The sequence below is a fragment of the Urocitellus parryii genome, chromosome 3 (assembly GCF_045843805.1).
Source record: "Urocitellus parryii isolate mUroPar1 chromosome 3, mUroPar1.hap1, whole genome shotgun sequence".
Classification (NCBI taxonomy): Eukaryota; Metazoa; Chordata; class Mammalia; order Rodentia; family Sciuridae; genus Urocitellus; species Urocitellus parryii.
The window spans coordinates 189,194,393-189,213,707 of record NC_135533.1 but is presented as its reverse complement, the minus strand read 5'-3'; the positions used below and the strand labels follow the sequence as shown (position 1 = coordinate 189,213,707).

Below are 19,315 nucleotides of genomic sequence, written 5' to 3'. Positions count from 1 at the left end.
TTTTCTTCACGAAAATGAGCCAAGTACCAAGAAACAGCCTCTTTTATTTTATTTTATTTTTTTTCTAGAGAGAGAGAGAGAGAATTTTTAATATTTATTTTTTAGTTCTCGGCGGACACAACATCTTTGTATGTGGTGCTGAGGATCAAACCTGGGCCGCACGCATGCCAGGCGAGCGCGCTACCGCTTGAGCCACATCCCCAGCCCAAGAAACAGCCTCTTATCTGTCCTTGACCATGACAGGTTGTCACCTCTGCAAAGCCAGCCCAGACTCACTACCTCTTGGTCTAGTTTTCACTTTTCCACTTCTAGGCTTTACTACCCAAGAGATGAAATAAGCTAATGTTTCTTTATTATCTCTATATAAATCCTATTTCAGGATCTATAAAACAATCCAAAAGCCTATGAAATAAAAATGCCTGTAGTTGAAGAAAGCTCTTTTTTTGGGGGGCGGGGCGTGCTAAGATTCATGCTCTTTGGGGATTCATGCAGCGTGCATTCCAGCTGGCTAGATTTATATGGTCCTTGGCTTCGCTTTGCCGTTTATTGCTTAATAAATTGTCAGAGCAGAAACAATATCAGGTGAAAAACTTAATGGCACTTCCCCCACCCCTCCTGTGGTTTATAGAATGACACAAATCCATACAAAAGAAACATCCAAGTAACTCGACAATTGAGCCATCTCGTTTTGCCATCGAGTTGCTAATATTCTGTGGATTATTAAACTCTACCTTTTTTTAAAGGGCGATTTTAATAGCAAATGTAAAAGTTTTATTATCTGCATGGAATAGTCACAGAGCACTAAATTTTGTCTAAAACTTAACTTCAAAAGGGGCAGGATAAACTTCTGCATGTTTATGGCTTATCCTGGGCCCATCCCGGAAGGAGCTAGCTGTCCGTTTTTTTCACTTCACATTTCTTCCACCTGCAACAAAATGGGAGCACAGTGTTGTGAGGTTTGGGGAATATTTTTGATGGTAAGCCTCTGTCAGTACCTCCTTTGTCTTCGGGAGTTAGTTTCACCTGGTCTCATTCTGGTCATCATGTGTGACATAGGCCTCCAGACTAAAGGCATCACCATGACTTATGTGGCCAAAGAATTTCCCATTTTTGTAACTCTGGATTTCTTCACCTGAAAGTTGAACCTGAAGTCTGATTTGGTTGACCAAATGATGGCTCAGACCCACTTTTGTAAATGAGTGTAATTTCCAAGAGAATCATTTTTTTTTTGGCATGGTCAATAACTATGAAGTTAATAATTTGATCATAAACAACATTTATGCAGTTAATATTTATAGTCAAATTGACTTAAATTTTATTAGAACTCACACCCATGACACTTAAGAATAATTATATTATTTGAGATGGGGTATAGCTGGAAGGATATGCAGTTGAATTGCCCATTAATGTCTATGAGAGAAATTCGAGGATCTCATCTAGTGTCTCATTCTGTCCAATCATATGAATCCTTGAACACATGTTATAATAGTAATTTAACCCACTGCCCATTTTGCAAATGCTTCTGACTCCATAGTGCAATTTGGGATCACAAAAGGCCCTGAAATGTTGTACTTTAATGCTCATATGAGCCTCATAATCACTTAAAAATAATCACATCTCCTCCCCTGCTGTCTTTTAAAAAGTAGAAAGGACTTAAGAGGAGGTTGAAAAATTGTCAAACCTATTCTTATAACAGATATTTCAGATTACATTTTCATTGTAGTCCAAATGCAAATTTTCTGTGGTGATCTGGTGTGACTTGGTTCTTGGTGTAAGTTCACCTTGTTTGGCATCGAAGCAAGATATTTTCTCAGGATCTTGTGAAAGTATGTGTCAGATATGTGGGTATTTTCAAGGATTATGGCAGAGGACTTCTAATCATGAAAATACAGGAAATCATTGCAAAAACACTGGAGAACACTGATTCGAAGTTGCTTTCCTCTGCTTTCTCCTCCTTCCCCCTCACTCGCCAGGCCCCCAGAGGGCTGGGGGACGCTCTTAGGTAGGTGTAGAAACAAGTTGGGTGATCTCTGCACACATTGCTTTATCTGTTTCTCCATTTTAGCTGCTGATGCAAAAGAAAAGCAGTTCTGGGTGACTCAGCTTCGAGCTTGTGCCAAATACCACATGGAAACAAATTCAAAGGTAAGTAACCATGGGTTGGGAGGGGGGCTTCTGATCCACCTGGATGGCTGCTTTCAGTCCTGTTAGTTTTTTCTTCAGGGGAGATATTTTTCATGTTACCTTTAAAGTTATCCACAATAATGGAATTCATATTTGTCCTGCCACATCTAAATTCGAAAGCCAGGGTCAAAAGAAATAGAATTTTCTTGTAGGTAGACTACTGAAGTATGCAGATGCTATGGGCACTGATTCTGGAAAGATACTTTTATCGCTCCTGTTGTCAATTTAGGCAGCTGTTAATTGGCCCATTGAGAAGCTCGAGTGGATGATTTCATTGTGGAGACAGTCAGATTTACAGTTCATGAAGACTAGTTGTTGTTACTGAGCCTTAAATAAAACCGAGACCTCAAATGGATTATGTTCTGTGCAAGGAGCTTCTGCATTCTGAGTGTATAAAATTGCTCTTGGGTAATTTGGCATCCAAGCAAGATATATTTTCTCAGGATCTTGTGAAAGTATGTGTCAGATGTGTGGGTATTTTCGTGGATTATTGCAGAGGACGTCTAATCACGAAAATACAGGAAATCATTGCAAAACACGATTATCCAGAGTAATATTTGTTAAAATGAATACTTAGGACTACCCCTTTTATATCACTAGTTCAAATTTAGTGATTGTATCCAGTTACTGTGTTTTTCTGTATTTTATACACGCCCCAAGCAGTTTTCTTTTATATATCTTTCATGAGATAAGACAAAATAAAAAGGTCTTACCCAACCTATTGCCAAATATTATTAGAAGTAATTACTCTTGTCACTGTGGTCATTCTAGTAAATTTAGCCATTTGTTAGTATGGATTGGTATGTATATCTAATGCCTGCGTCTGCATCAAACTGAATGGAATCATACAATGCATACTGGTGTTTTAGTTCTTTTCCCTCCTATATTGGAACTCTTTCCATGTTATACCTATGGATCAGCTTCCATCTCATTAGGATAGCTGGAGGGTACTCTGAGGAATGGATATTAGTGCTGTAGTATTATGGACACTTGGGCTTATTTCCTTTTGGTTATACCTAATGCTGTAACATCTTCATTACACGTATATTTTTTGTTCTTCTAGGTAGTGTATCTGCAGGATGAATTTGTATCAGCATAATCATAGGATCACACTTGAATTTTCATAGATATTGCTAAATTGTCTCCTAAAAAGGCATACTCTCACCAATTCTGAAGTTTGTTTCCCTCTCATTAATCTTGGGGCATCAACTTTTTTGATATTCTCGCAGATCAAAAGTGGATACCCCATTTTCACTTTTATTTCTAAAATTGTGCCTGGGGCTGAGTAGGTCTTCAAAGTTCATTGGACATTCATCATTTTGGTGCTTGAGATTAAACCTGGGGCCTCATGCATGCTAGATACGGGCCTTACAGCAGAGCTACACTCCCAGCCATGTGTTTTTTTAATGAACTGTCAGTTTATATTCTTTACTTGTTTTTTATATTGTTCATTTTCTCCATTTGCAGAAGCTCTGTTTAGGAGGAACATTTGTTTTTGCTTGTCACCTGTATTTTCTTTTATATTCTTTCTTTTTAAATTGGTTGCTCAAAACATTACAATGACTTTGACATATCATACGTGTCACCTGTATTTTCTACTAGGTTGCTGGTATTTTCAGTAAGCTCTTTTTTTTTTTTTTTTTTTTGGCAAGTTCGAGCATTTTAAAAAACTCTTGGTAACAGAGATTGAACCCAGTGGTGCTTAATCGGTGAGCCACAACCCAGCACCCCCCCCTTTTTTTTTTAATTTTGAGATAGGGTCTAAGTTGCTTAGGGCCTCTTGCTAAGTTGCTGAGCTGGCCTTGAACTTGCAATCCTTCTGCCTCCATCACCCAAGCCATTGGGATTACAGGCGTATGCTACCACACCTGGCTAGAACACTTAATTTTTACGGTCAAGTTTATGAATATTTTTGTTTGGGGCTTTTGGTTTTGCGTTATGGCTAGTAAGGGCTTTTCCCAAAATTAGAAAATGTTCTTGAGAGTTTTCTTGGAGAATTTATAGTTTAATCATGTTTAAATCATTGATGCTTCTGAAATTTGCTTTGGGAGTAAGAAGTGAGGTGTAGGGGAACTAGCTTTAAGTGTGTTGCTATTTTAATGAATCACTGAAGAGAAGGAAAAGTGACAGTATCCTAATGGTAGTGACAATGAAGAAAAGAATTTAAAGATTCTCTGGAGGAGAACGTGATTTCCTAATATATTCTGGTCAGTCTCAGGAGTTCTAATTGATTTAATAATAGAAACAAATAACAATTTGGACGTTTAGGCTTTTAGGATTCCTAACTTGAACTGGAGATAAAGTCAAAGCTGCTTCTGCAGAAATTAGTAGTGAAAAATGAATTTGGTCTTAGTTTGACACCCAGCTAACTGTAGGATCACTGCTTAATTATCCTGGTAATTAGGAATATATACTAAGTCATCTTTTGTTTCTTCATTTTCTCTAGGCTGATCAGATTCTTCCCCAGTACAGTATAGACAATACTGTCCTAGTAATTTCTTCTAAAGACTTTTCATTTAAAATGGGGTGTTCTCTGGAACAAACACTAGGCATGTCGTTCCAACTCATTTTAGTGAGCATTGTAGGATAGCCAGAACTCTGGATCGGAGAAAGACTGGTCCAGCGGTCTGAAACACACTTGTTACTCCCTGGGGAGGGTTTCCTCCATCCAGAAGTGAAATGAGAAAAAGGAGGCTTTGTTCCCAAAGCCACCTGTATTTCATACAAGACTACTTTTTCAGGAATTGAAAAATTAGAGGATTAAAAATATATTTTCAGTGCAAAAGATATAGAATATTGATCAGTCATTTTAAAATTTCAGATAGATACAATACTTGCACGATAAAATACACTCTCAAATGTAAATTGAGCATGTTTTAACACATGCATACAGTTATGTAACCACTGTAATCCCAATTCCACCATTCCCCAAATTTCCTTCATTAACTGGTTATGGTCACTCCTCATTGCTCTAAACACTCAGCAATTACCACCACTGACTGACTTCTTGGCTGTAGTTCTGCTTTTTCTAGAATGCTCTAGAGGTAGAATTGCATGGCTTTTCAGACTACTTTCATGTACAAAAAAATGCTCTGAATTTCATTCATGCAATTGCATTTATCAGTAGTTGACTTTTTTTTTTAACAGGTGCTACTATTTCTTTCTTGAAAAAATTAAAAGTAGATAACACTAAATCAGTTCCTGGCCTTAAAAAATAAATGTTGGTACTTGGAATTTCAAGGTCTGTTTCTCTAGTCCAGCTCCCTATGACGTGCACATGAAGGAGTCTGTGCAGCTGAGCCTGGAACTTGGACCTTCTGGTATCCTGATCTTGCTTTGACCTCACAGATGCTGCTTAGGCTGCCATGTGCTTCTCTCCCTGGGTGGTGGGGGTCCCATTAGGAGAACTTCTGCTTCTAAATAGAAACTGCCAGTCTTTTTTTTTTTTTTTTTTCAATGTCAATGGATTATCCTGTGGCTTCTAGTGTTTGAACTGCAGTTACCAGATTTTGAGATCAGTCTGCTAGGAGGAATAAAAAACTGATTTTCTCTGAAGACATGAACAAAACAAAACGTCCTGGATTTTACAATTTTATTTTTTGGTGGAGCCTAGGGGTCGAATCCAAGGCCTTGTGCATGCTAGGCAGGTGCTCTGCCTTTGAGCCCACTCTAAGCCCATTCCCAAAATATCTTTTTTTTTTTTAACTGTAGTATAAAAATTAAAATAGCATGGAGTCCTGCATTGGCCAGGAGAGTTTTGAGAGCCATGAGGGCATCCTCAGAGTTTAATGTGTGGGTGACTCTGGAAGTATCCAGTGCAGGAGTTGATGTCCTGTCACTTTCATCTAGCATCCTAATGGTAGTGACAGTGAGGTGGGTGGGGCTAGGAAACTTCTAGGACGGGACATAGTGTCTGAGGAACTTGAGCACTGAGGGTGGGACAGGAGCTGGCCTGTTGGCAGAAGTAAGGGGAGTGATTACATTGTGTTTGGGAGCTGCATCTACGATGGTATTGCTCGCCACAGTGGTCCTGTGAGGTAGGTAGTGTTGCCTCCTTTTTCCGAGTTTGAAGATGAGGCCAGCTGAGCTTAAATGATGGGCTTGAAGTCACAAGGTGGATAACACTAAGCAGAGGCCAGAGTGCAAGATACTTGATGCTACCTCTCCCCCATCTCCCATCCTAGCTTGGCAGCTGGTTAGAAAGGTCCATATCTTCTCCCACCCATGACCCCAGATGTTCTTATATCCTGGAGGTGAAAGCTCTGTGATAGGATGGCTCAGGTGAATACCTAATCAGAGGGACCCTTTGCCAGTCTTAAGTTGATTCTGATTCCAAATTTTTCTTCAATGATACTACTCAAAAGTAACATTGGCTTTTTATGCTGTTTTGGGGTGTCTGTGCTGATGTGTAAGCTCTTCATACAAGGTGTTTTCGGCAGGTTCTAATGAATTTTAAGCAGGGTCCTCTGATGATGCCTGTGTTCTGACTTATGCTGTTGATTTAGAAGAAATATCAGGGGATTTGGAGTGAGAAGACCTCTGAATCCTTGCTCTGTCAGTTGTGTTGTGTATTCTGACATTGCCAACCATTTTCAAAGACGAGGAGACCACAGCTCTCTTCTGTCTCATAGGTTGTAGGCTCACACAAGGGAGTGCAGGCAAAAGCTGTCGCCGATGTGGAGTGCTCCGAGGGACTGGGGATTTGGGGACACACAGATTTTTTTTCCAGCAAGGCTACTTCTTGGAAGTTCAGGTTCTCGGCTGCCCTTGTGCAATGACAGACTCTTCCAGGAATGCAAGTTTGCTTGCTAATCCATTTGTGGTTATGTGCCTGTTTTCAGAGAGGCCCCATCACTCTCAAGTGGTCTCATCCTAGAACTTGGGGTCATTCAAAATTAATAAAAGTCGATATTTGGGGGTGGGGAGGAAAGCTAGATAAATGTATGAATACAGAGCTATTTTCAACTTGCTTTCTGACCTGTGAAAGTGTGGCAAAGGGAACAAAAGTCACACAACTATAGAACTTTAGAAGAACATTCAGATTTTGAGGATTTTCATTTCATTGTCTTTAATCCTGATCAACCAATGGGATTTTTAAAATTTACTGTGTCTTCAATATTTTTTGAAGTTTCAGTATTTCTTTGATTTGATATATCAATCAATTTTTTTTCCTTCCACATATGGAAGTGTGTGAGTTGTCTGAAGTATCCCTTTTCAGTCTGCTCTGATGGGCTTGAGTGCTTCCTCCTCTGGCCCTTCAGTCCTTGAAGGATCACTGTGTGACACCTGCTCTTGGACTGGAGATTTTCAGCCAGGTTGGCCATGGTGAAATGGGGTGGGATGTTTCCCAGTCTTGATGGGCTCAGGGCTTGCTAACTTTTTGGCTCAGTGGGCTGCTTTCTGATTGGCACTCCTGGTCGCTGTCCCTACTGGAAGCACTCTGTCACATACCACTTATGGCTTGTGAGGGTCTTCTTTTTCCCATAATGAAAGCTGCATTATTTTTTAAAATTACTGAGATGCACAGTATAAAACATTTAGAAGGTAGATGCCTACTTTAACATTTGGATGTACATCCTTCCAGATGCTTCTCCATGGGTAAATATGAAGAAGATATGTGACCCAGTTGAGGTTCGTCCTTCTAGTCTTTTCTCTGCATGTATATGCACAGAAGCCAACTTATCTCATGAGCATCCTACATCTCCATGATGGACTGAAAGATTAGGCTTAGGCTGCAGGCCTGTGCTGTTTGGATTTTTTTTTTTGTATTCAACTAGAGACCTGTTTCTTAGATTTCTGGGATCTCCATTGTGGATTTTATTTTCTTTTGTGCTGGGGTTCTAAGGCAAGGCCTTGACATGCTAGGTAAGTGCTGTCACTGAGCTGCCTCCATTGAGTTTTATCTTCCAGTTAGCTACTTGTTCTTTTTTTTTTTCTTTTTTTGTAGATGAACACAACACAATGCCTTTATTTTTATGTGGTGCTGAGAATCGAACCTGCGTCCCGCCTGTGTTAGGCAAGCGGTCTGCCGCTGAGCCACAATCCCAGCTCAGCTACTTGTTCTTTTTGGTCACTTTTAACCATTATTCCTTGACATTATCTTGGTTGGATTCAGAGGGGAAGCTGTGGACATCAAAGGGAAGTCTTTATTGCTATTTTACCCATCTAACAACATGAAAAGTATAGCACTTTGTCCTCAATTTGTGGATACATTTTAGTTTTGGATACTCATGGTATTTGAAATTCTTTCTGGGTTCCCAGGGCCCTGGGTCTTGATCCATTCTGGCTTTTACTACATTGAGCTCTAATGAGCTTCCTGTCCGTCTCCCACATTCGACCTTATGCTCAATGAGGGCAAGCGTGATGGCTACACCTAGGATGACAGTAGGTCCCTGGGAATTTGCATCTATATAGAGTTTGAAGGCACTATGGTTAGATCAGATGGGCCTATGGTTAGGGCTGATCGTCCTTGCTAGGCAATTCTAAATTTAAATGCAAATTTTTGAATAAAGTTTTATGCTAATTTGATCAGAGGAATATGATTGTCTAATACAGGATTTTAAATTCATTATAAGTCTTAGGAGGTCTTGAACGAGCTGTGAAAGCTGCTGAGTTTCGGGGAATGTATGTATAAATATTCATGCCGGAAGCTGCTCAAATCACAAGCCTTTTCCTTTTTTCTAACCCCTAGAATGACAGTTGCATATTAATTCATGTGTGAGGCTTTGCAGTCTTTGAGTCCTGTCTTATCCGGCGACTGGGGTTTTTTTACAGCCCCGGGAGTTGGTGGAGCAGCTCTTCTCTTCCCTGTTCATACAGCCTCCCAGTGACAGCTGACACCATTGATAAAGTCCCTAAGAAACCTCCCTGCTTTTACCAGGGTGTCTGACCTGTACCCTTGTGACAAGGGTTTCATCAGGGCACCGTGAGACATGGGACAGCAAGAGCAGAGGCTGGAGAGGGATGGGCTGGTCTGGTGACTGGCTGGCTCAGGAGAGCATGCTCTCTGGATGCCTTTTGTCCCAAGGGCTGTATGTTCTGTCACCCAGCCTTTGTCACCACTTGCTTAAGTGCACAGGAGTGAATGAATTGAGAGGCCCAACTGAAGACACAGCTGAGATGCCAGGGGCAGGCACTCCTGTTTGGGGACACTGAGAGGCTACCTGGGAGGTCTAGGCATGTGTGCACTGCCTCTGGGGAATTGAAAGGGTTGCCTCTTGAGGTGAGGGGGTAAAGGCAGGGGTGGGGAATTTTGTCTGACCTTTGGATCTGCGGTAGAATGTGAAGCATGAAGAAACTGGAGCTACTGCTTTGGTGTTCTTTCCAGCGACCTCAGTTTCTGACGGTGAGAGACTGGAGTCGTCCTGAGTCTCTGCTGCCCTGGGGTGTGAGCCAGATGGCTTTGGTTAGGATGCAGTGCAACAGGAGATGTGTGCTTGCACCAGTGACATCTGTGGGCTCTGAAGCCCAACGGTCACCTGGCACTTCAGATGTCATCCACTCCCATGTACCGGCCCCTGCCTCATGGTGCTTACTTGAACAAAAATGTAGTCAAATGTTTGCTAATGAAGATGTTCAGGTTGATTCTACTTGGCTTGATTTTTATTCATCTAGAGGGAACACTGCTGGTAACTCCTTGATGGAATTTTCAGAATGTTACAGGTAATCCGACAAATGACATTGAATTTCTCTCCCACGATTAAGCAAATTTGAGGCCTCTCAGAACAATTTGGAAAATTCAAGACATAATGGAAGGAATGTCTTAGTGCACTTGGCCTTCTGTAACAAACCCACCATAGGATGTGGGTACCTTAGAAACAACAGATGGATTTCTCCCAGCTCTGGAGCCTGGGAGAGCCTAGGTCAAGGCACCAGCAGATCTGGTTCCCATTGGGAGCCTGTTTCCTCCTGGATGGTGCCATCTTGCTCCATCGTCCTGTGGTAGGGGGGCAGGGGAGCTTTCTGAGCAGCTTCTATGACGGCTCTAATCTCATTCGTTCTACCCTCCTGACCTAATCTCCTTCCAAAGACCCTAGCTCCTAATGCTGTCACTCTGGGGGTGGGGATCCAACATAGGAATTTGGGGGAAGGGACTTGGATCTTCTTCACAGTGTGGTAGGGATTCCAAACTCCCTTTGTTCCACTTATCTACTTAAAAAAAAAATAGACTCTAAATCTGTGCTGTCTGTGTCATGGCAAGTGAGGCAACTTAAGAATTCAGTTCTTCAGTAGCATTTAGCCACATTTGGCTGAGGGCTTTGTATTGAACAGCAAGGTATAAACTGTTTCCATCATCAGAAGTTCTGTTGCACAGAGCCGGCTAAAGCTTCCATAGCTACTTAATGATTTCTAAAAAAGGAATTTATCAGTGTCTAGTTCATCTTCTTCTTGAGGGGTGCTCCCTTACTCCCATGTCCCTTCTTCCCTATCTGAATAGTGGGAGTTCAGTCTTACCTAGGGCCATGGCCTTAATCTCTTTTCTTTTAAATATTTATTTTTTTTTTAGTTGTAGTTGGACAAAATATCTTACTCATCTTTATGAGGTGCTGAGGATTGAACCCAGGACCTCGCATGTGCGAGGCGAGGGCTCTACTGCTGAGCCACAACCCCAGCCCAAAAATCTTGATAAAGCTTTCACTTCTCCAGTTGCTTTGTGCACGCAGGACACGTCTTGCTTGTCTGAGGTAGAAGCCTGATGGTCTCCTGTGATTGGGGTCTGCTAAATGGTCACCCTTGGAGCTGTCCATGGCGAAAACATCTCCCATGCTGCTTTGTGAAGGATAGAAGAGGGGGAAAGATTGCTTCCTGGCCCTGATGACCACTTGACCTCTAAGATAAAGACCAGAACTTGATCTTGGCATTGGATGCCTGTTGGTTTAGGATCCGTTTCTTCCCCTCCATGACTTGAGCGTTCTAGATAAGCAGCCCTGACCACACGTGTGCTGTCACACATCCTTGTCTTTGTCCATGCTGTGTCCTCTACTTTGTAGTTATTGAAGCACATTGTTGGGATGCCTTCCTGGTGAGAGTGGACCTGCTCTGTTCCTGCTCTGTCCTGTATTCACCAGTATCACAGTGCTGCTTCCCCAGGTGCATGCTTGCCCTCTGGGGTGACGGTCTTTGGAGACCTGGAATGGCAGGGAAATCTTGCCCAGAGTTATGACTCATGGGTGGCTATAAACCATTTGATCTGTTAACTTGGCAAATGCCCACCCTGCCCCCAATCCCTGTTGTTAGTGACATTATTGGTGTCAATAATCATGACAATGTTTGTAGTGGTGCTGGATTTGGGTTCCCCCCCAAAACTAGATCAAGTTGAAATTTCATAAATACTAGCTTTTTGGGAATTATCATGTATGACAATTCCATGTATGTACAAAGAGCTGTTAGCTTCCAATAACTGAAAATTGGCCAGAAGTATTAAAGCAAAGTATCCTTAAAATATTAATCTTAAGGAATGCATTTTGAGGAAAAGATAATAATAATTGTATCTATCACATTGTGTGGCAGGTACTAGGGAAAGTTCTCGATCACCATAGGTTTCTTAAACAACCTTGAGGCAGGTTTGCATTACGGAAAGTAGCAAATGGGTCTCCTTTTTTTTTCCCTTCCCAAACCGAGCTCTGATTCACATACCATATGACTTACCATTTTGAAGTGTGTAACTTAGTGTTAAAAGTACCTTTTCCCAGGTTATGCAACCACTGCTACTCACATCAGAACATTATCACCCCCAAATGGGACCACTTGTTTCCATTAGTGGTGACTCCCCATTTCCCACCCATTCCTTCTTCCCAGTCCCTGGCAACCACTAACCATTGTCTCTATGGATTTGTCTATTCTGGATAATTTATATAAATGGGATCATATAATGGGGCTCTTTGTGTCTGGTTTCTTTCACTTCTCATTGAGAAAAGGTTCACCGACTCATTTTGGAACGTGAATCGGTATTTCACTTTTTATAACTGAATAATATTCCATTGTGGGTCTGTGGTACGTTTGAATCCATCAGTTGATGGATATTGACTTTCACATTTTGACTGATGTAAATAATGTAGCTAAGAACCTCTAGGCACGAGGTTTTGTGTATGTTTTCAATTCTTGTGGGTGTATACCTAAGATTGGAATTGCAGGACCATATGGTAATTCTATATCTAGCATTTTAAGAACAACCAGACTGTTTTCCAAAGTAGACATAAGAATGTAAAATTATATCAGCAATGTATGAAGGTTCCAATTTTTTCATATCCTTGCCAACACTTGTTATAGCAGCGTGCTAGTGGGTGTGATCTCCTTGTGACTTTGATTTGCGTTTCCCTAATGAATAGCAATGTTGAGCATCTTTTTATATTATCAGCCATTCATATCTTTGGAGAAATATTTATAAAAATCCTCGTTAACTTATATTCATTGAGTCACACATGCACACACATACACATATACACACAAATATATACACATAGGTTATTTTTTTCAGTACTGGGTATTGGACCCAGAGTCACTCTACCACTAGGCTACATTCTTAGCCCTTGGCCCTTTTTAAAAACTCTTATTTTGAGATTGGCCTTTGCTAAGTTTCCTAGGCTGGGCTACAACTTGGGATCCTTCTGTCTCAGCCTCCTGAGTAGCTGGAATTGTAGGCGCAATGGTGCCTAGCTGCTTGAGTTCTTATTCTAGATACCAGACCTTTATCAGATATATAATTTGCAAGTATTTCCTCCAATTCTGTAGGTTGTCTTGATATTTTTTTTTCTTTTTTGACGTAGCAAAAATCTCTAGGGCTAGGGATATAGCTCAGTTGGTAAAGTGCTTGCCTCCCATTCACAAGGCCCTGGGTTCAATCCCCAGCACCACCAAAAATTTTTTTTTCTAGAGGTTTTTCCAGTGTGGTGGGCAGGATAGGGAAATGAGTCGAAGGACCTGGTTTCTGGAAGTGTCGGGGCCACTAACGAGCTGCCAACTAGCCTTGTAATCCCAGTAAGAGAATAATCTCTTAGCTGGTTTCTGCTTCTATAAATTGAGCAAAACAATGGCATCAACCTTACTGAAAAAATAGGATTTAATGCCAGTAAGCATATCACAAATACCAGTTTTTTGTACCACAGACTTGCCTGGCTCTGGCTGAACATCTCAACATGTAACTCAGTTGTTGAGCTAGGTCCCTTCTGGAGATGGATGGCTGAGAAGCAGTAGCTAAAAATTGTCCCTAAAACCTGATTATAAAAAACCTTTTGTGGAGTCTCATTATAGACTGCTTGGATTTTTATTCATGTGTTAGAAAGTTCCAGAATAATCGACTTAACCAGTTGGACATTGCTCGGGTCGTCACGTGTCTGAGTGGCTCTAGGAGGGCAAGGGCTGTGGGATGGCACTCGGGGCAAGTTACTCTCTAAAAGGGGACAGTAATTGTGGATGGGAATGTTGAGTTGTGGTGAAGAGTGCACATGAATCGTGTCCCTTGTGCTTAGTACAGAGCCAGGCACCGAGTTAGTGTCCACAATGGGTGCTGGGCTGATGGAGATGTGGGCAGGGGAGAACCTTGCTAGGTTGGGCTTCTTGGGGCATTTGTGTTGTGGACTAGCCAGTACTGGGCTATAAATGTGAGGGACTGGGTTGTAGCTCAGTGGTGCAGCACTTGCCTCACATGTTCGAGGCACTAGGTTTGATCCTCAGCACCACATTAAAAAAAAAAAAAAGCATTGTGTCCATCTACAACCAAAAATATACATAGAGGCTGGGGATACGGCTCGGTTGGTAATGCTTGCCTCACATGTACAAGACCCTGGGTTCAATCCCTAGCAACTAACTAACTATCTCTCTCTCTCTCTCTCTCTCTCTCTCTCTCTCTCTCTCTCACTCTCTCTCTCTCACACACACACACACACACACACACACACGTAATTATGCAAATTGTTAAAATTTAAATTTGTAAAACTTGTGGTTTGCTAAGTGCTGTGCTCTCAGGCTACTGTCAGTTGGCCTTTTATCTGCAGGGAGACACTCTCAGGGGATAGCCGCTGATTAACCTGCTTCTCATGATGTCCTTCACTTGAAAGTCTTAAAACCAAATGTCCTTGGAGATATAAAATTCCAAATTCTTCGCCAATTCCGATTAGGCTTCTATTCTTGTCACTCCGAATTGATTTTACTTGGTATAGTTTGAAGTGTTTAAAGTTTAATGCTCTTTGAGGGAAGTGCTGCTTTTCTCCCCTTTATTTGAACCAAATAGTGATTAATGATGAATGTCAAGTGGCCTTTTCCCTGATGGAACCCTTTGGTGGTGGGTGGTTAGTTGATTAGCAGAGTCGGTGCCCCTCCTGGTCCGATAAGCACAGCTTTCCATCTCCAGACTGCAGGGATTAGGAATGCCCCTGGAGGATGAAGGAGGTTGGTTAATGGTACTTGGGTGAAATCCCATGTGTATCATAAAGTCACTTGGTACATCTCTCCTGACTTAATAGTTGAGAATTTTTTTCCCTCTGGTTGTTGGATAAAAAGCAAAATGGGATGCTTTGGTTGTGGCTCAGTGGTAGAGTGCTTGCCTCACATGTGTTAGGCACTCGGTTCGATTCTCAGCCCTGTGTATGAATAAATGAATAAAATAAAGGACTATCAGCAACTTAAAAAAAAATTAAAAAACTAGATGCGCCTTGTCCCCCATTGAGATGCTGAGATATAAAGTATCCCAAGCTGAGATGCTGAAGAGTCATGGAGCGATATGTTTTCCTAAGTAGCAAGTCTTTGGGGACTAGATGAGTTTACCCTTGATTAAACTCCTAGTCGGGGTGGATGAGCTCATCTGGGGATTTACTCTTCCCTTGGCTCTATCTGCTTGTTTCTGCGACTGAGAGATTTTACTTTCATGTTAGGATCAGTGCCATCTTTTTTCTAGAACTTTTCATAGATAATTACCTCTTGAGTACTTAAAAGTAAGTATAAAACATTGCCTTCCTAAACATACCATCAAATTAAGTAAATAAAACACAATATAAGAGTAGCTTTTATTAAAACAATAAAGTTTGGGGACTTTTTTATTATCTTAATAAAGTGTAACAATTTTGCGTATCTTCTTGAGCATAATTTTAAAATTTGGCTGCCTGCCTTGCCTGAAAGGATTAGTGCTTCTGAGGAAGATTATCTTGGTCAAGGAAACCTTTAAAATTTTTCTTTAAAAAAAAAAAAAAAAGTGCCGTTTGACAATTGAAGTAGTTTATTTCACCATCTAAAGTAAGGCTTTGTTCTGGGATAAGCAGTTGAATTGCTATTTTCTATTTAGAACACTGATGGATGGTTTTATATAGATCCCTGAAGTGCCTATTGAAGTGGGTAGATAGTCCTTAGTCGGAGGACCTCTTCTACGCTGGACTTCACTGTGGGTGTAGAGTGGGATTGTCTAGTCCTGTTTTGCTGACTCTGGAAGAGAGGCTTAGAAGGTTGACTAGGTGCATGTGTACCGTGATGTTCTAGAACTTGGGAATATGGTGATGGACCATGGAGATTGGAACTTACACAGTTGTGGAGAAGACGGACAAATATGTGCTGTATTGGGGGAGGGGTGGCAGGTTCCCATAAAGTGGGGTTAGAGACCAGAGGGCAATAGCAGATATTTTAAGATATCCTTGCTTAAAAATACATCCCGTGACAATTATGTTCTTCAAAATTGTCTGGTATCTGGGTCTGTGGGTGTAACATGCACAAGACTGAGTTTAATCCATGGGTCTTGGTGGGGGGAGAGTCAATATTAAAAACTTTGCAAATTAAATGAGGGCAAAGAGGCAATGCAATAACCTGTCCCTTTAGTTTTGCATTAACAAAAATTGGAATATGGACAGTAGATTAAAGAGGGTTAATAACTACCCTGTCATTAAAGAATATCCTTGTTTTTAGAAAGGTATAGTGAAGAGTGAGGTATTTAGGATAAAAGGCCATGATGTATGTAACCCTCAAATGGTTAAGGAAAATGTTTTATTTATATAGTTGTATGCATATGTGTCTAGAGGAGAGGAGAGAGGGAGCAAATGGAGTAAAGTGTTAATGAAATTGAGCAAGGGAGTGTTTTTTTTTTTTAAACTTTAAAGTTGTTTCCCTATAAAAACTTCTAAAACCCATGTGTAATCCAACACTTATTTAAAAAACAAAAAATCTATTAAAAATGCTTATTCCTTGGGCGAATTTCCTATTAGTCATTTACATATTGATGTGAACTTTGAGAAGTAATTATTGATTTTTGCTATTTAGCTGAGACCATCAAGGACCTGAGTGGTCTCCCCACCCTCCACCCCTTCCTGGGAGTTAAAGGCAACTTGGGAGGAGGCATGCGAAGGTCTTGGCAGTTGGGCTACAAAATGGAGATGGAGGTAGAAGGTTGGGTCTTGGAGAGGGAATGCATGATGTGTCATGGAAGATGAGAGATTAGAAGGGAAGGTTGTCCTGTATAGGTGAGCGTTCTGTAGTCCATTCTGATGCCATCTTAGCATGTATTACTTATTTTTTAAACATTGAGACATAATTTACATGTGAAGGAAGGTTGTGGGTGACCTAACCATGAATAGCTATCCAATGCTAGTCACTGTTCAGCACTTTAATAGAGATTATTTAGCTGAATCCTTTATAATATTTTTTTAAGTTGTAGATGGACACGATACCTTAATTTTATTATGTGGTGCTGAGGATTGAACCCAGGGCCTCACATATGCTAGGCAAGTGCTCTATCCTTGGGCTACAACCCCAGCCCAAATCCTTAACAATATTCTAATCGGGTAGGTATTATTTTCTTAATAGACAATGAGGAGAGTCAGAAGAGGTTATAACTATCTTAGGCCATATACCTGATGAGGGGCTGCATTTTGAATCTAGATCTGATACATCAAAGCCTGTAGACCAAGCTGATTCTGATCGTCTCTGATTTTGTAACAGAATGTGGGGCACTTCCTGAAATGTAGAAGTTGACACTTCTCAACCCAAAAAGGAAAAAAAAAAAAACTTTGTAAATAATCTCTAGTGTAAGGTATATAGGAAAACCGAGGTATCTGGGAAGTTAATCTTGGGGCTTATAGAATCAGTTCTGATCTGACAAACCATCCATCTCCCCCAGTTGAGTTCCAAGGTAGAAACTCAGATCTGCTGGGGTGTGTGTGTGGTGGTCTACTAGGCACTGACATTCCTCTCCTCTGTCCTGTGCTACAGATTTGATGATGTTTCTGTGCCACAAACTTTACTTCCATTATCTCCTTGCAGCTTTTACCCTCTCCATAGGCCTCTGGACACTTACTCAGCCACTCAGAGAGGTTATCAAGAACCCCATTGGGTTCAGGATACAGAGACATTTTAAATGGAACTCTTGAGTTCCATTAGTAGGTTGGCACCCACTTTCAGGAACTTTCTTCTCTCTGAACCCTCCTTAGGCCAGCTCAGCAGCTGGCAATGGCTGCGGAAGCCTGATACCAGGATTCAGGATATTTATTTCCCATTCATCTACCTGGCAGCTTATCTTAATGGCCTCTTCCATCCCCCTAAAGCCCTGTTACTTGGCAGATCTGAATGTTAATTTTTTTTATTAAAAATCTTTCTCTGGTGCACTGTACTGTGGGCATTTAGCAACTACTGTGTGCAGTACACAGCTCTTGATGCTCTTTCATTTGCAGCTAGGAAGCTTTAAAATTCCCTGATTATCATCATGTATTGATTGGTTTTTGTTTTTGTGTGACCAGCTTTGGTCCCATGGAATTAGCTTGTTCCAAGACCACAAAACACATCCTCCTGCAGTAAATGATGCACTATAGCTCATAAGTTCCTGGGACGTGTATTGCCTCATCCCAGGGTTTCTCTTTGGCACTACTAACACTTTTATCTGGACAGTCTTTGTTGTTGAGGGGTCTGTCAAGGGCAGTGTGAGATGCTCAGCACCATCACTGCTTGTGCAGGTAGTAGCGCCTGCACTCAAACACCAGTTGTCCTAACTAAACAGGGTTTCCAGTTTTTACTGAATGCTTCTAAGGCTGGGGAATAATTACCCTCACAATATTCTATTAGGTATTGAAGTTTCTTTTTTTTTTTGTACCAGAGGTTGAACTCGGGGGCACTTAACCACTGAACCTCATCCCTGCCCTTTTTTGTATTTTATTTACAGATGGGTCTTGCTGAGTTGCTTAGTGCCTCGCCATTGCTAGGCCTGGCTTTGAACTTGGGATCCTCCTGCCTCAGCCTCCCAAGCCACTAGGATTACAGGCGTGAGCCACCATGCCCAGTTTAAAGCTGGTTTTGCAGATAAGGGAATTGAGGCAGAGAGTTTAAATGGCCATATGGCTAGGGCATGACAGAAGTGAGGTTTGAAGTCATCCCTATGTGTTTGGCTCTTCCTTTGAGGTTCTTTTGGTATTTTGATGCATGTACACGAGGGCAGTGAATCTGGTGGAGTTGCTCTTCAGTTGAGCTTATGCTCTTGGGAAAAGCCCTGTTCTCTTTGCCAGATGCAAGATAGTCTATCCATCATGTCTTTGAGACTCCCAGGCATCTCTCCCAAGGAGAGAGATAGATAAAAACTGAGATGTTTTAACAGCAAAGCTAGAATGCTCAGTCCTGCTCCATCGTGGCTGATAAGGGCGTGTTGCTCCAGGGATTGCTACAGTCTGCAAGGGAACTCCATACTTGCAGCCTGGGACCTTCGTTGCCAGAATTCTGCATATTTCTGGAGAAAGTTGCATGGACTTTTGGCATATGCCTCTACTGAAGAGGCATATCGCCTATTTCTGAAATTTTACTTTCACCCATGCTCTGTTGCACTGACGGAAGAGAGTGGGGAGAATGGTAGCCTGAGGGTGAAGCTTAGCGGTCCCGGTGAGCAGTGCTGGGGCCAGGATCAGCAGGGCTTTGGCTGTCCTCATGGGCTGTACACGCTCTGCCGTGGTACGAACAGACAGTGGTACATCCTCTTGCCTCATCCCACTGAGAGCGGATGCAGAGAGAGGTGCTTGTCGGTTTTCTGGCCCTTGGTCATCTAAGGTACACGATGGGGAGGGGTGGGCTAGGGAGTAGGGCAAGGGGGCATGTTACTCTTCCGCTTGCCTTCATGCCTCTGGCTGAGGAAGAAGCACTTTTCTTGGGGCCTCTAGACATAGACTGTCTGGGCATT

General features: G+C 41.7%; 1 protein-coding gene across 1 annotated transcript in view; it reads left to right on the top strand.

Annotated features, from left to right (window-relative positions):
- The window catches only part of Osbpl10 (oxysterol binding protein like 10), a 270,528-nt gene that overhangs the window by 97,450 nt on the left and 153,763 nt on the right, over nucleotides 1–19,315 (top strand). Inside the window, exon 3 of the mRNA XM_026406121.2 lies at nucleotides 2,066–2,145. Coding sequence (XP_026261906.1) covers nucleotides 2,066–2,145 — 80 coding nt within the window. The remainder of the gene's footprint in view (nucleotides 1–2,065; nucleotides 2,146–19,315) is intronic.